A 16,079-nucleotide genomic window follows, 5' to 3' on the forward strand; every position below is an offset into this window, starting at 1 on the left:
AGGAAGAGAGAGCGTGTTTAGGCTGTGTAGCTTCTGCACCATTGCCAGAAAAAGTTGTCACTAAGTCAAGTGATGAAAACCAACACTAGGTGCCCCAGCATTGGAGGGCACCTACTTGCCAATGCACACCATTACGGATTCAAAATATAAAACTTTTACTCGCAATTCTCGATCCTAGAAGGCACGCACGGACAGAGTCAACAGTTGCACAGCTGGTTCATGCACTCCCACCAAGCCTGTCGCAGCACGAGCATGGCCGGGAACTGACAGAGCTGGTGGTGTCCATCACTCTCCAAGGCGCAGAAAAAGAAAACAAAAACAGAGCCCACGAGGCAAACTGGCACACACGCTTGCACACTACACACTATAAAAGGACAGAGAGCACAAAGCCAGCCATCTTGCTTTCCTTTGTCATCATGAATTACCTTGGTCTGGCGTCAGTTCTCATCGATGCATGGATGCGGCAGCCAGCTCAGAAGAGCATTGCACAAGCAGGCACTTTGCATAGTGGCCATTTGGGTCGAATCCAGGTGCAAGATGCTGGAGCCGAAGACAAGCAACAGTCTCGCCTTTCTTTTCTCAACCTCTGCTACCAACAAAGCTTCTGATGAAGTCTGCACAGCAGTGCTTCTGCAACTTCTATTGAAACCGTGCATTATATTCCAGGCCATGCTTCCCCCATCTTGGCTGGGTTGTCCTTTGATGTGTAGTACGAGTCCCCGAGACACTTCCTCTTGGAAAGCTTGCACAGTTGGTGGACAGCAATCGAAGGTCGATATTCAGGACAGGAGTGCAGCTTATCAAACCAGCTGCTAGTTAATTATAATGACATGAAATGGTTGAAGTTGGATGTGGCACTGATCATCGTTGAGTGCCACCCACACACTGCAATTGTGATGATGCACACCCCTTAGCTGCATAGTTAGCCCAGCCCAGCTGTCACTGGTGTGTAATGGGACATGCTTGTGGTGGAGATAGTTCACAGCTCCATTCAAAGCTCACTTAGATTACTCGCTCAAAATGCCTTCATGCCAACAAAAAGCCTCGCTTTTAGTCGACACTGGGGAGCGTGAGAGAGCAATGCCTGTGCCAGGCACATTCAAAGCCCCTTCCCGCCTGTTCTCTTTCTCAGCTTTGTTTTCTTTTTCACAGATGAAAACGATCGCTCACACTTGGGCAGTCAGGTGTCGGGTCATGGGACCCACACTGGCAGTCTTATGATAGTTCAGGAGCATGGGCAAGCAATGAGAACAATGGCACCCGGTGGGGAGACAAGTTGGATGCTTGCACCCGGGGCCTGCTTTGAAATGGTGGTCGCTGGAAAACATCAGCGATGATGGCATCACTCAGGCCCGTAAGGACTGCAGCAGCTTGAGCTTTGAATCCAGCATGGCCCCTAGTTCCTTGAAGGAGTCTGCGTAGCTCTGCTCAATCCTCTGTCGCACCTGTTTGTTCACTTCGTTGGTTCCCTGCAGTGAAGTACAATGGCAAGCATGAGTAACATGTCTAAAACTTGCTCTGAAACCATTCATAAAGACTGCAAAATGCAGCAAGTCAGAAAGTGAATACCCAAATCACAAGAGAACATATTGCACGCAAATAAGAATGTGGCAGACTCAATCTGAATGTCACTCCAAAACAACAAACAAGCACTTACTGATCAAGTTCCCTAAAGCAAAAGTATACAACAAAATACTCAACCATGAAGGCCAAACCTGGGGGCTAATAAAAAAGGCTAGAAGTAGAAGTAAGAACAGTGTAGCGAGCAATGGAAAGGAGGACAATTAATCTAACATTATGAGAAAGAAGGACAGCAGCGTGGATTAAAGAGCAAGTGTGAATTCATGACAATTTAGCAGAAATTAAAGGCAAGGAGCAGACAGAGGCAGGCAATATGCACACCTGACAACCCATGGCCTCTCAAGGTGACTAGAGTTAACTCTATAGGCTCCTTATGAGAGTCAAGAGTTTCTTGTTTGTTTTCCCTATGCTGCTCATGCCTTTATTGGCCAAACGCAACCACATAATTCAAAAGCATTCATGCAATGCAGAGGACCAAACACCCTACACATAGTTTAGCACTGGATTGCAGCTGAAAGTCCATTGGTTAACCTACTCATCTTGTGCTTTGTTTACTGCAAAGTGCTCTTGTATCAAAAATGCAATTTTGTGACAGGCTTTCTCTAACTGTTAACTAGACGGCCCTTGTCCCTACAGCATTTACAACAGACGGCACCACCCATTCACGTGGCGAGTAGGTATGTTCGTAACTCATTGAGATAGGTCTCGAGGCAGCCAAAGCGTTATAGTGCTGCAGTGCTACATTCAGTGTCACAGTACTTTGGCTAGAATAAAGCAAGTTCAGTAGGTAGAAATATGCGGAATGAGCCTGCACCCACTCTAACCACTGCACCAAGCATGCCTTATGCATGCAAAAGTTGCGGCGTTCCTGCATGACCTAGATGCTTGGAAGACCAATATGGTGGACCTACAACATATAACTCGGGCTCTATACAGTAACACTAAGGGCGACAAGGTGGGCTGCGCAAGAGGAAAATGTAATCAAGGTAGCTCAGAGCTGGATGGAATGACATGCTTGCGAAGTTCGCCGGAATCATGTGGCTGTGGGCTATGGCTGGCGCATATGACACAATTGCACAAACATAACTCGTCCACTAATATATTGTATATACTCATGTAAGGGCCACCTCCATGTAAGGACCGTCCTCGTGTAAGGGCTGCACCTCCAACTTGGCAGCAGGTTATTCGAAAAAAAAAAAAGGAGAGCCAAAGCCAAAAGAATGGCTTCATGTGTGCATGATTTTGCCCCCGTGGTATGTTATGCTGGCAGCTGAAAGACGATAACTACCTGCGACACTTGGTACAACCATACACGCCATTGTCCCACGTCCCGGACTACGCCTGGACCGTGAACGCATGGTGCCTCAGCGCTAGTGTTCAGTGCCTCAGTGTTGCTAACTCATTTTGTGCACTTGACATTTGCACCAGAAAAGACAAAGCGTTATGCTGTGCAAAAATTAGAATGGAGAGTACCCACGTTAGCAGCGCACTTCTTTGAGGTGATCTGCCGTCCGCCAGGCTCGGGCACGCTGTAGTAGTGCGCCGTTCGCTCGGCGTCACAAGACCTAGCGTGCTTAGCCTAGTGCAGCTCAAGTGCTTTGAATCTTGTCACGGTGTACAATCAAAGGTCTAACATTGTTAGCAGTTTGGCATCACACAGTAAACTCGCATTAAGATTAACATATACAGTCAAATCTCATTACTATGAACACCACATTAACTAATTTTTCAAATTAACAAACCTTTAAAAAATCCCCACCAAATTGCCAATAATTTCAATTTAAAAATATTTAAGAACTACAAATTTCAATATAGCGCTTATTTCAGAGTAGTGTACGTAATTTATTCTCCCCTGTATAATCAAGGAACATCAGTATTATGAATTCGGCTAAAATTAACAGCGTCGCAACCATCATGTGAATCAGAAAACGCCGTTTCTGTGTGTAGGCTCCATGGGAAGTAGCTATCATCATCACCATGTTTAGCGCCCACTGCTAGCACCACAACAAGGCTGTGGTTTAATGTTCAGTAGCCTAGCAGGCCTAGCCACCTTCTTCTTTCTTCTCTTTGTGTTGGGTTGGTTGGGTGTCAGTGGCCATTGGGTCGTTGTACGCGCGAGTGTTTTTTTCGTTGTGCATGACCTTACTGCAAAGTTCATGCATGATTCAATGATGAATGCAGCTAGCAACAGCACCAAGAAGAAGCGAAAGCAGTTTTCGCTGCAGGAAAAAGACTGCAAAAAATTGACGCAAGGAAAAAGCAAATTGACCTCTGCAGAGAGCGTGGCATTGCCCTATCAAAGGTTGCGACCATTTTGAAGGACCGAGACATGATCCTCAAAGTTCACCGGGAGTCGCAACTTGCTCCCACGAGGAAACAGCTGCGACTGGGAAACTTCCAAAATGTGGACGAAGCTGTTCTCACATGGTTTAAAGATGCCAGACTGCAAAACGTTCCTGTGTCTGGCCCAATGCTGCAAGAAAAACGCGAGAATTTGCTGATGCATTTGAAACAACTAACTGGGTTTGATGCAAGATTGGGTTGGCTTTTCCGTTTCCGTCAAAGAAATGAAACAGCTTGGCAGGTAGCCTCGGGCAAGAAAAAGGCTGCTGACAGAGAAGGCGCGGATTCCAGGCGAAATGGTATTGTTCCCAAGAGGTAGCTGAATGTTACTCTGAAGATGATATTTTCAATGCGGACAAGACTGGAAGTTTTTACCAGCTTCTGCCACATCAGATGATGCACTTCAAAGGACAGCAGTGCAAAGGAGGGAAGAAGTCGAATCTTCACGTGACTGTCCTGCTCTGATATGCAAAAGGCACAAAAAAATTAAGCAGCTCATCATAGGCAAGTATGCGAAGCCTCGTTGCGTGAAGAACGTGATGTTGGCAGCGTACAACTGCCGTGCGTGGATGACGAGAGAATTGTTTTCCGAGTGGCTGATCAAACTCGACAACCAAATGAGGAAGGATGATCGAAGAATTCTTTTCGTTGTTGATAACTGCTCAGCTCACACAGTGAATGTTTGCATGACGCACGTTTGCCTGGAATTTCCGCCGCCAAACAACACGTCTTTGCTGCAACCGCTAGACCAAGGCATCATAAAGAGTGTAAAGGCAGAGTTTCGTAAGCGCCTTGCGCAGCGGTTGCTTATCAACCTCCGCCTAAACCAGACGACTGCAACACGTATTCGTCAGGCAGCGGAAATGCTCACAGGAGCTTGGTGGAACTTGAAGGTGGCCACCATTAGCAACTGCTAGCCAAAGGTGATAGGTGGTGAACGGTGATGATTGTGGCATGCTGAGTTGGATGATTTCTTTCAAGCTGACAATGCAGTCATGACAAACGAGGACCTCACCAACGAGGCGATCATGGCAGCTGTCACCGGCGCGGACAGCAACGAACAGTAACCTTTGCATGTTGTAATATAATAGTAAATGCTTGTTCAAACTGCCAGCACTGTCCTGGTCAGTGCCCATGTATGTCCATGGCGTCGAACTGAAACTGAAATTGGTTTTTGAGGAAAAGAATGGGCTCTCGAACTCACTTGGGAACGGGCTCCTGAAGGAAGGCTGTGTCCAGGTATGACTGGCATGGCAAGCAATCGACCAAATAGCCCTGTTCAAACCTGAATTCTATGCTGCAGAGTCATCCATGCACCTCAGACATGCGTACAACCGCAGGCATGACGACAAACGCATGGCCCCGTATCGAAATCAGACCGCGTAGTTTCGGTTTCGCTTTTCTGAGCTTCGCGCAAGCCTGCAGCAGCTAGCTAGATGCGCCCTGCTGCGCGCAGTTTCGGGTGCTGACTGGTGCGATTGCATTCATCCGTGTGGTTATTTCTCTGGTTCTTTCAGTGCGCCGAAATTGCGCGCTCATCATGTGCCGTTCGCTGTTTGTGCAGTGAAACCTCCTCACAAGTGATGCTGCTGCTTGTGAGGGGTGTGACGCGATAGCGGTGGAGCTCCAGTGCTTGCGCATCACACTGTGAACTTTGAGGCCCTTACCACTTTAGAACAGTGCTGCTTCGACGCTCCTGACAGTATGCGTGTGATAAAGCATTTATGAAAATGTGAAAAAAAAAAAAAAAATTGTTGCGCCGTTCGCCTCAAAAGCAAGCAACCATTATCCAGTCTTTCGCACCAAACAAATATACCATAATGCAATCGTTTCTTGTTAGTTTTTCAGGATCACTCAATAATTTGAACATTTTTCTGGCCCCCTGAAGTTTGAAATAACGAGCTTTTACAGCCATTAGAACAATCAAACCCCTCCGGATCTTTCCTGTCAATAGATGCTCTAAAGATCGTCATCTTTTCATTTTTTTCGGTGCAACCCGGTTGTAACAATTCATCATCATCATTATCATCAGCAGCAGCAGCATGACTGCACCCACTGCAGGGAAAAGGCCTCTCCCCTGTCTCTCCAATTAACCCTGTCCTTTGTCGGCTGCGCCCATCCTATGCCTGCAAACTTCTTAAGCTTATCCGCCCACCTAACCTTCGGCCACCCCCTGCTATGCTTGCCTTCTCTAGGATTCCACTCCGTTACCGTTAGGGACCAGCGGTTGCCTTCGCATTATATGTCCTGCCCAAGCCCATTTCTTCCTATCATTTTTTTTTCCATGGCTCACTACGTTGTCCTTATCTTAAAGAAGCAAAGATTCTGGGCAGAAGTGCAAACACAAAAGCCAGAGTTTTGCTGCAGGCTTTCCAAATCAACAAAAAAGTGAGTCATTGTATTGTCATGTGCGCATGCGATTTGTATGCTTATATATTGCTATCTGTTCCGGAAAATAAAGCCAATTTTTATTACCGTTCGTATTTGTGGTGTCTTCTTCCTGTGGTCGTCTTTTTTGCGCTACCTTCTGTAGCGAAAGCTACATTGGCCACGAACTCGCAGTTTCGCGGTGCTCGCATTCCCACCGTAGTTGCACCGCACCACGTGATGAACCACGTGACTGGTCGCGTGACCAACCGCGTGACAACAACTAGCCAGACAACCAGACTAACCTGGACTTGCAATCAAGATTAACCAAGGCTAATTAAGCTATGCCTTAGATTTTGCTACGTATATCCTGGCATAGACGAGCCAATTTTTTTGTATTCAGATATGTGTCACCAACTAGCCCAGCAACTCGTTTTATTGGTACATGAAATTATTTTACATGAAACTAAATATATTTGGAATCAGCAGTTGAAAATACCTATATGTTTCCTGAAGATTTTAAAATTGTCACTTCATTAATCATTTCTTTACGACCACTATCCCCCCGACCCCTCTTGAAGGTAATTTAAATGTAAAAAAAGTAACAGTCGTTTATAGAAGGCAAAATGGGACTACAGGTTCACTTTACTATACCCATGTCTTTAGCATATTATCACGACCTGAGGAGCCGTGCAGGTAGACGTCGGGGGGAACAGAAGGCTAGGCGCTTTAATCAGACAGCCAGGGTCCCAAGCACAGAGCCAGAGCGCCTCGGGAGCCAACCAACACTTCGTCGTCATCTTTGACTAAGCATGGAGGCCGCGCGGCGCGTTCGGCACGTGGCAATATGTAAGTTTACTAAAGCGGGTACTGTAACAATATTTTGATTCTGCAGACTGGACTCCTGAACACAGTCAAGGTCTGTAGCAATAAGTTTATAAGTTTATACAGTCGAGCCCGCTTATAACGAACATAAGCGTCACGCGGCGTCCGTTCGTTATATCCCAAAGTTCGTAGTAAGTGGACCACAGCTTTAAAGACAGTTGCTTGTCAATACACAAAATTTTTTTCTTTGCTTTTTAAAAAAGTCCATGATGGAAGTCTGTTTCTGCAGCGTAGATCCAATGAGGGAGGTTTCCAGTCTGTTTAAAGCAGAAGCGTGCTATTGCCAAGGCCCTTGGCATAGACAAGTTGTCTGAGGCTCTCTATGTAGCTCATTGCTACAGGCGCGCTTATGGGTGCTGGCTCCGAAGTTTCATCCTCATCTGATTCCTCCGCGTCACTCTTGTCCCGCGCACTTCAGAAACAATGCCCTCGTCCATGCACGGTTCGGCGGTGTCGGCAGCACCATCGACAGAAATAAAATCATTCCAACCAATGTCATGACCACCCATGTCGGAGCCGATGACTAGCAGCCACAAATCGCCGCCAGGTTGGTCATCTTCCGAAGAATCAGGCTCAACATCAGACACTGTGCCGACGAAGCCGGCCTTGCGGAAGCAGTTCTGCTCGCCAGTGGTCATCACCTCCGCCCAGGCTGCTTTCATAATCTCTACCGCTGAATACAACGGAAATGGACACAGTGTTCCCGTTCACCATCCCGAATTACAGCCAGGGCCCGAGATTTGAACGAAGCCATTGAAACGCCTGCACCGCAACAAGAGTGACAAAAGCGCGCGATGGGGTAGAAGTGCAACGTGCACAGGCGGCAATCAAGCCAATCAAGCTAAAGATACAGATGCACAGCACCAGCGCAGAGACCAATGAGGGGTGTCCGTGAGTGTCAGTGCAGCCACCTCTTGGCTCCCATGGAAGGCTTGCTTCACAGAGCGTGGCCTCCGCGGTCAGCACTGGCGGCGGCGCGGTTGATCGCGGAGGCCACACGTGGATTTGCAAGAGAGTGAGGAGAGGGAAGCGGAGTTTCGAGGAGGGGCGAGAGGGCGATGTTGGAAGGCGCGTTGCCGGAGGAGGGTAGCTTGCTTGAGAGCGGCGCGAAACGAGGCGGGCAGTTGGCCTGCGATGAGCCTCGGGAAAACATGCCGCGCGCCGGGCGCACAAAGGGGTCAGAAGCAGGTTATCTTGCATCACGGCGCCGGGTTTACGCCGTCTGTTCGCTGTAACTGTTCAGCAGGGCTTAATGACATTCGTTATACGTGTGATTCGGTACCATTGAAACAATGTATATTTTGACAGTTACGCAGGTCTCGTTCGTTATAAGCGAAAGTTCGTCTTAAGTGGGGCCGTTATATGTAGGCTTGACTGTACTGTATAACAAGGCTGGCCACTAGTTTGAAGGCATATCCTTACATGCAGTTCTGTGCGAATTAATTTGCTGTGGCTTTAAATGCCCATTACACAAGAACCCATCACTTCAATCAACCAGTTGTAAAAACTCCATGAAGGCCCAATGGTTCGAAATTCATCACTCTGATTTACCCGATATCTGAAATACTGCATGACAGATGTACGGGTGAAATGAAGAGCTCAGCACTGCTCAAAAATTGCAAGGTGCAGCCGATACTATCTGCATCACTGGTGAGTACCTCTGTTTCCTAGCCTCGTGAAGCTGGCCATAGGCCCTAGCATTTTAGACTGAAGCTTCACAGCACGCACGATGAAACAGCTGCAAGAGCCACAAGGAAAAAAGAAAGGAAGGAAAGGCTGACCGGTAGGAAAGGGTCCTCCTGGTCAAGATTGATGGATGCCACGAGCGTTGTCAGTAGGTCTACCGGCGCCCGCCCCACCACGGCATGAAGGTCTGTCGCTGCCGCCTCCAGTTCTCCCAGCAGAGTGACAAACTGCTTCTGTGACGCCTGCAGAGCAAGATGCACAGTATGCTGTAGTACAGCCTTTTCAAAGAGTACACAGCCCAAGGAGTTTGCTTCTGGGCCACAGTGTGTGGCTCTTTCCAAGTTTCCAAATCTCTCCAAGGTGGGAAGCAATCTCATACTTGACACTTCCAAAAGTTCAGACTTGTACGAGTGTCAGACAGGCAAATTAAGTGTCACTACTAACAGGAACAGCACTTCACATCTTGAAATATTACTTTGGCAACTTGGTGGTACATGAAGAAGGCAAGTGTCAATCAGAATAGACATTTTCCAGCAACACATTGTACATGCAAGGTGAAACCGCAGCACCTGTTTGTCCATGACATGTTTCTTTGGGAAGCAAAGTAAGGCTTGATATGTTAAGCACAGTGCTAGCATTTTCTAGACCCATGCAGATGTGAATATAAGTTACACAATTGTAAGTCGACCTATTTTTTTCTAATTTGAAAATCCGAAGTGGGTGGTCGACTTAAAATCGAAACCAAAGCATGGCATCATAAATAGAGGAGAAACAAATGAGATATCGGGCATCCTACAGCATGGTTACATTTTTGCTGTGCATCTCCGTCACGTCACTCTTGGCGCTGGCCTTGAGCAGGTGCTATGTCAACACGCAAAACCAGCACTCCCTCCCCGCGCACGGTGGCCGATGGTGGATGTCGACAAGCAGTACAGTTAAGCCTGGATGTAACGAACTTCCATATAGCGAATTCTTCGATGTAACGAAATTTTTTGATTCTCCAATGCCACCCCCATTGAAGTGCGTGTATTTGAGACCTCCATGTAACAAATGTGTTGCGGCAGTTGACCTTGATATAATGAACTCGCTAAGCCGACTATCAGTTAGCTTGTGTTGAGTTACGAAGTTTGACAGAAGTTTCACGATGATAAAGCACCAACTGACATGAGAGGAACATCAATGAGAGACTGCCATCAAGGCAAAGCGTCGTGCTCCAGCGTCGCAGGCAGATCTCTGTTTGTTTCACTTCTGAAACGTGATAACACGTGGCAATACAACAGTTCACGCTGAAAATGATGGGGCATAGTAAAAACGAAACGGCACGAGAAATGCGCACCCATTGCCACCGCGCGGTTGTCTGCGTAATTCCAGTGCCGAAGGCTCTCGTGCGTCGTGAGTGGGACGGCGGAGAGCGCCAGCAACGCAAGGCGAAGAATGTTTCCAGGGGCAACAGCGGCAGGCAGACCGAGAGAAGGAACATGCGGGAGGAAGCAGGCGCCTCTGCGGCCGATGTACGGTGGCAGCGTGACTGCGAGCGCTCTCTAGCTCGGCCACGTTTCTCCCTCGCCTCTTTCACTCTCCCAACCACACTCTTAGCGGCATTGCGAGAGCTGCAGCAGAGGTGAAGGTGGCTACTGTGGCAGTCACGCTATCAGCACGATCACGGAACATATCTCTGTGTTTATACGACTTCGAGCACTGGGGTTTTCTGTAAACATTTTTACGGAGGTTTCACCTACATTTATTTCTTATCTTGGTTTCCGTTCTGCATTGCCCTTTAGGGCCCTCCCGCAAAAACTGCATGCAATGAAAACCCGAACGTAACGAAAAATCCCGGACTTTTTCAGCTTTGTTATATCCAGGTTTAACTGTACACTGCTTAGAATAAACCTGCTTGGGCTAAACATTTATATAAGTTATAAAAAAAATGCGTCAGATATGCATAGTTAGGCCAAATCTGAATTGTGTAGCACTTTGTGGCCACTGTTTTGCTTTGTTTATCATGATTATGCAGGATATTGCTATGTGATTGAAGTGGTAGCTCAATGTGTTATGTGTGTTTGTACAGCATAGATGAAGCTAAGTAGTTACCGTGTTTACATGATTGTAAGTGTCAACCTATTTTTTAAAATTTGAAAATCCCAAGTGGAGGGGTCGACTTACAATCGAAACGAAAACATCGCACTATAAGTAAAGGCGAGACAAACGAGATATCGGGCATGCTACAGCGTGGTTGCATTTTTGCTGTGCGGCTCCATCACATCGCTCTTGGTGCTGGCCTTGAGCAGCTGCGATGTCAACACGCAGAACTGGTATACCCTCCCCGCACGTGCAGGCGGCGGCCGATGGCGGCTATTGATAAGCAGCAAACTGGCACCCCACACGTGGCTGCTGACTGCGGTTGCTGATAAGCGGTGGCTGCCCGATAACACAGTCGAGTTGTACGGGAAGCTCAAGCATCCAACAAGTTTTGCTTTTACTTTCAAATGCGCGCTCGGCGCTCAAGGGAGCGTTGATAGTTAATGGAAGCGCCGCTGTTCCAATCGAGGCGGCCCCCCTACTCAGAACGGCAGCAATGCCGGGGAGTGTCGGTAGCCGACTTAAGAGCTGACGCCATTCACGTGTAGTTTCTCTTTAGCTCTGATGCATTTGATTACTGCCGGCCGCGTATCACAAGTTTTTAATCGTCCATGGCTTCGTCTGTCATCATTTGCGCTCCAGGTCCGGCAAGCGACCGGCGCTCGTTCACGGCTACATTTAAGATGGCTGCCATTTTTTGCGCTGAAGAAACAAACAACCGTGCCGGGGCGCAAGTTCGACGTTTGCAACGTGTGATACAGGTGTGGCAGCTGCAGCGAGGAAAATTTTCAGCTGTTACACGCAATGTCTTGATGTGGCTGTTTGCGAAGTGTGGGATTTCGCTGGATGATGGCGTTAAAACGATGTGCTGTTCGACCGCAGCAGCGATCACGACAGCAGCGCTAGTGAGGTCGATGGTGCAAGTGTGGACGAGTAGTCCAGTGACTAATACATTTTCGTTTTAGAATGTGCCCATGGGCACGCCCACGCGTGGCAGCCGATAGCAGCTGGCGATAAACGGCGACCGCTGGATAATGCTACCGCGTTCAACTATTCAGGGCCAAGCTTAAACAAGCTCGGAAGTTTTTTTTTATTTTTCGGAAATGTGATTTTGGGGGGTCGACTTATACTTCAGTCGACTTACAGTCGTGTAAATATGGTATGTGACACAGTGTTTAGTACAGTCGTTCTACGTATGCGTATCAGTCACAGTTCCTGCCCGTTCTGTAGAAAATCCAGTGTCGGCGTTTTCGTCATACTCCTCCTCGGTGGTGTTGCGAGGGGAAAAGCAGGTGGTTCACTTGCCACCTAAGTTACGTGACCTTGTGATGTCACAACCTGCCAAGGTGTACTATATACCTATAGTACGGTCGATAACGGATATATCGAACTGAAAGGAATCGCAAGAAAGTGATATATAGATAATTCAAAATATAAATTATGCTGATTAGATGCTTATTTCAAAACTGCGCACATCTCAGACAATTTCCCTGGGATCATGACAAGTGGGAACTTACCAATTTGCTCCTACAAAGTCAACAAAAAAAAAAGCACAGCTCCACGACCACCGCATTTTGTTTCATAAGAAAAAGGTCCATGAGCTGAGCTTGCCTCTTCTTCTGGACCATGAAGCTCATTAAGATGTCCTCAATCTTGCTGATGGTATCCAAGTGAGAAAGTACAGTGCCTTCCATTGTGCCACAACAGCGACGAATAGCGCTGAATGCAGATGCGGCGGCTGGGTCTCTTCGCCTCAATCTTCGCCACTGCTCAGGTCCGCTTCCTCGGTATCTATGATGTTAGCCACAATCTCAGCATCGGCACGATCCACAACGGCTTGCGCATCGTCACAAAGAACTCACAAAATCTTGTGCTGTTACGCCGTCTGGGACGACGCCTGCAAACACTGAGAGCTCACGGAACTTGCTGTCCAGGCATTCAGCGCCGTCGTTTTCTGTGTCTAGACACCTGTCATCTGAAGCAACCACAAACCCTGCTTTACGGAAGCAGTTTACGATTGTGCTTTGCTTCATGTCATTGCAGGCACCAGCCAGCATCTGTATGGCTCCAAGGAGGTTCACCTTAAATTCGATTCTTAATTGAAGGTTGATTAGCAGCCTCTGCACCAGTTTCCGTCTGTAACCAATCTTAAATGCTTTCACTATGCCCTGATCGAGAGGTTGAAGCTTTATGTATTTGGCGGCAGAAATTTGATGGTCATCTGCTTCAACTGGCAGACGACATGATGGGCAGAACAGCTGTCAAGAAGACAAACATTGCGGCCTGACTTCTCCAGTTCGGCATCCCACGTTCAGAGTCACTCGGTGAAAAGATCGTGTGTCATCTAAGCCTTCTTATTAAATGATTATCGAACCGGGAGGCTTTTCGTGTTTTTGAAACAGCGTGGTGACCTGCTTTTGTTGATAACCAGTGGCCGCAGCTTGCATGACCCATCCATATTTGCAGCGAGCAAAATCGAGACGTGCACTTTGCTGTTCTTTTCCACCATGGCGTGCACTTCCCTTCAGGTGCAGAGTCTTATTTGGCAGCATTTGCGAAAACAATGCTGTCTTATCTACGTTAAATATTTGCGACGGTGAAAAGCTATCGCAAATCTCTGGCCACTCTTCAGACAGCCACTTCGTGTCAATGGTGCTAGTCGCTTCGCTTCCACCCGAGAGGATCTTTCCGATGATGCTGTAGACTTAAAATGCTGCTGCCAACGGGTGCCACCAGTGAAGCTTTTTCCGAAGGCTACAGCAAACCACTTCGTTTTCTTCATGAGCGTCGGGCCGTCCACAGGGATGCTTCTGGCATCTGTCTCTAAAAACCAGGCGTACAAAGCTTGTTATAGGTCGGAGCACACACACAACAAGTTCCAGGCAAGAGCAGGCAGCTGCAGTGTCATGGGAGTGTATGCAACCAGCACAAAGGATACAGGACAGAAGCGGCCCAGATACCTACCTCATCTGCAGAGCTGGCTTCTTTTGTCTTTTTCTTGCCCTTCTTGGCCACTGCATGGCGAACAGGCCGTGCCAGTGAGCCAACCAGGGCTGCCACCAGGCTGCACCAACCGACCACCTGGGCACGAGGAGAGGAGAGCAGCCACTTAGGTACGCATGCAAGCCCAACGTGACAGCACTAACACCAACAGTACTGCTAGAACTCAAGGCATCTAGGTCACCAGAAAGCCTGAAGAAAGCCAGTATGCCTTTTACGGGTTGGTGGAAATTTAAGTGAGAGATATTGTATATACTCTTATAAAGGCAGCGCTTTTTTCATGGTAAAACCCTTACATGGGACAGGCATTTTAAAATTTTCCCTACTAAGACAGAGCCACGAATATGCATCCCTTTTTACGCTAAAACAAACATTTTTATGATGAATTAGCACAGTCCTGGTGAATCCTTAAAATACGTACATAAAGCATTGAAAGTGCGGATGATAATACGCATGCCCAATGGCTGACACGAATTAACTGCATAAAGTAAAAGAGATTGCTAGATCAGTTTATAGGCAGACGTCACGTGATTCTAAGTTAAGGTCAAATCCTCCGAGAATCTGGCATTCCACTGACTGACAGTTCAGAGCGGCGTGTCACGTGTGCGACCCGCGGCCGTCAGTGTAAGGTGGCGTTCGCCTGGCCTGCTTTTCGGCGCACTTCACTATCGAAGGGTTTGCAGAAACCAATTACAAGTTCATTTTAATGTGAGGTTATTGTGTTATGGTGACCTTGTAATGAGGTTAAAACTTATATAGTAGACCATGGCTTGATTCAAACCACTTTCGGTGTGGCTTCGATGTGAAGCACGTTGGCGAATGGCGCGCTACTATGGTACCCGAGCCCGGCAGGGCAGCGCGCCACCAGAAACATGCTGCTAGCTTGGGGGCACCCCATTCTAGTTTTTTTGCGCAGCACAATGTTTTGTCCTTTCTAGTGCGAACGGCAAGCGTGCAAGACGAGTTAGCACCACTGAGGCACCGCATGTACATGGTTTGAGGCGAAGTCTGGTGCGCAGGCGTGTGTGGTCGCGCAGGCAGTCATCATCCATCAGCTCTCAGTGTAACGTACCACGGGGGCAAAATTATACACATATAAAACAGTTCTTTTGGCTGACTTTATTTTCAAAAGACCGGCTGCCGAGCTAGGGGTGCGGCCCTAACACGGGGGTGGACCTTACACAAGTATATACGGAAATTCCACTTTTCCACACAGGCTACTTCTGTCTAATTTTGGCTGACTAGTACATAAAGCCTCACCATAATGGCACTGAATAACTAATGCAAGCACAAACGCTCCACCAACTGCCAAGACAAGGATCACCGGCAGACAGGAAGAGACACAAGTCTCTACCCTGCTAAGCTTGCAAAACGTTCTCTGATGGTTCCGGAACAGTACCAGGGAAGGAAGGCCCCACCTACCTCAGTGGCATTGGCAAGCGCTTCTAGAAAGACATGCGTTGAGTGTAGGCTGTCCACCTTGAGATCCTTGACCTTGGACACCATACCTGGAAACAAAAAAGAGGAAAAAAGAGAGAGGGATGTTGCAGAAACAAAAAAATTAGACCCAGCCGCCAAAGCAAATGATGGCAAGACATTTTTATCAGCCACTCATGCCTTCGTTGGTCACGTTCACCTCCCCTTCTGCCACGGTTCAGAATGCCAAGACAGGCTGAATTCAAACTGGCATTGCTTTTTGCAACTATATAATGGCACCTCCTCCCTTTCCCACAATGCAAGAGCGGCAGGTCTGTTTGCATCTCTGCACCGATGGAGGCGAAGTTCTTGGTAATTATAATTGGCAAGTTAGTATGACGGAAAGCAAACGAAAACTTAACTGGCAAGAGTTGAAGGACCGTAGAAGGTACATCAGATTGAAATTTTTCCATGAGATTTATTATTCAAAAACTGGCATAAACCGCGAACAATATATCCAGGCACCTCATTATATATCAAAGCGACTAGACCACTGTTTGAAGGTCAGAGAATTTTCTTGCAAGGGTGACGTCTTGCGTTATTCTTTTTTTGTTAGAACTGTTCGGGACTGGAACAGTTTGCCATCGAGCATTGTATGTATTACATCTAACGAAGCATTTTTCCATGCACTGCAATAATTGCTTTATACCTATAAATGAAGT

General features: G+C 47.5%; 1 protein-coding gene across 1 annotated transcript in view; it reads right to left on the reverse strand.

Moving 5' to 3' along the window:
• Positions 1-138: 138 nt before the first annotated feature.
• The window catches only part of psidin (phagocyte signaling impaired), an 80,734-nt gene continuing 64,793 nt past the window's right edge, over positions 139-16,079 (reverse strand). The window contains exons 24-27 of the mRNA XM_077655547.1: positions 15,364-15,449; positions 13,906-14,022; positions 8,958-9,104; positions 139-1,469 (exon numbers count right to left, since the gene is read on the reverse strand). Coding sequence (XP_077511673.1) covers positions 1,347-1,469; positions 8,958-9,104; positions 13,906-14,022; positions 15,364-15,449 — 473 coding nt within the window. The 3' untranslated portion in view covers positions 139-1,346. The remainder of the gene's footprint in view (positions 1,470-8,957; positions 9,105-13,905; positions 14,023-15,363; positions 15,450-16,079) is intronic.

Source organism: Amblyomma americanum, chromosome 2 (assembly GCF_052857255.1).
Source record: "Amblyomma americanum isolate KBUSLIRL-KWMA chromosome 2, ASM5285725v1, whole genome shotgun sequence".
Lineage (NCBI taxonomy): Eukaryota > Metazoa > Arthropoda > Arachnida > Ixodida > Ixodidae > Amblyomma > Amblyomma americanum.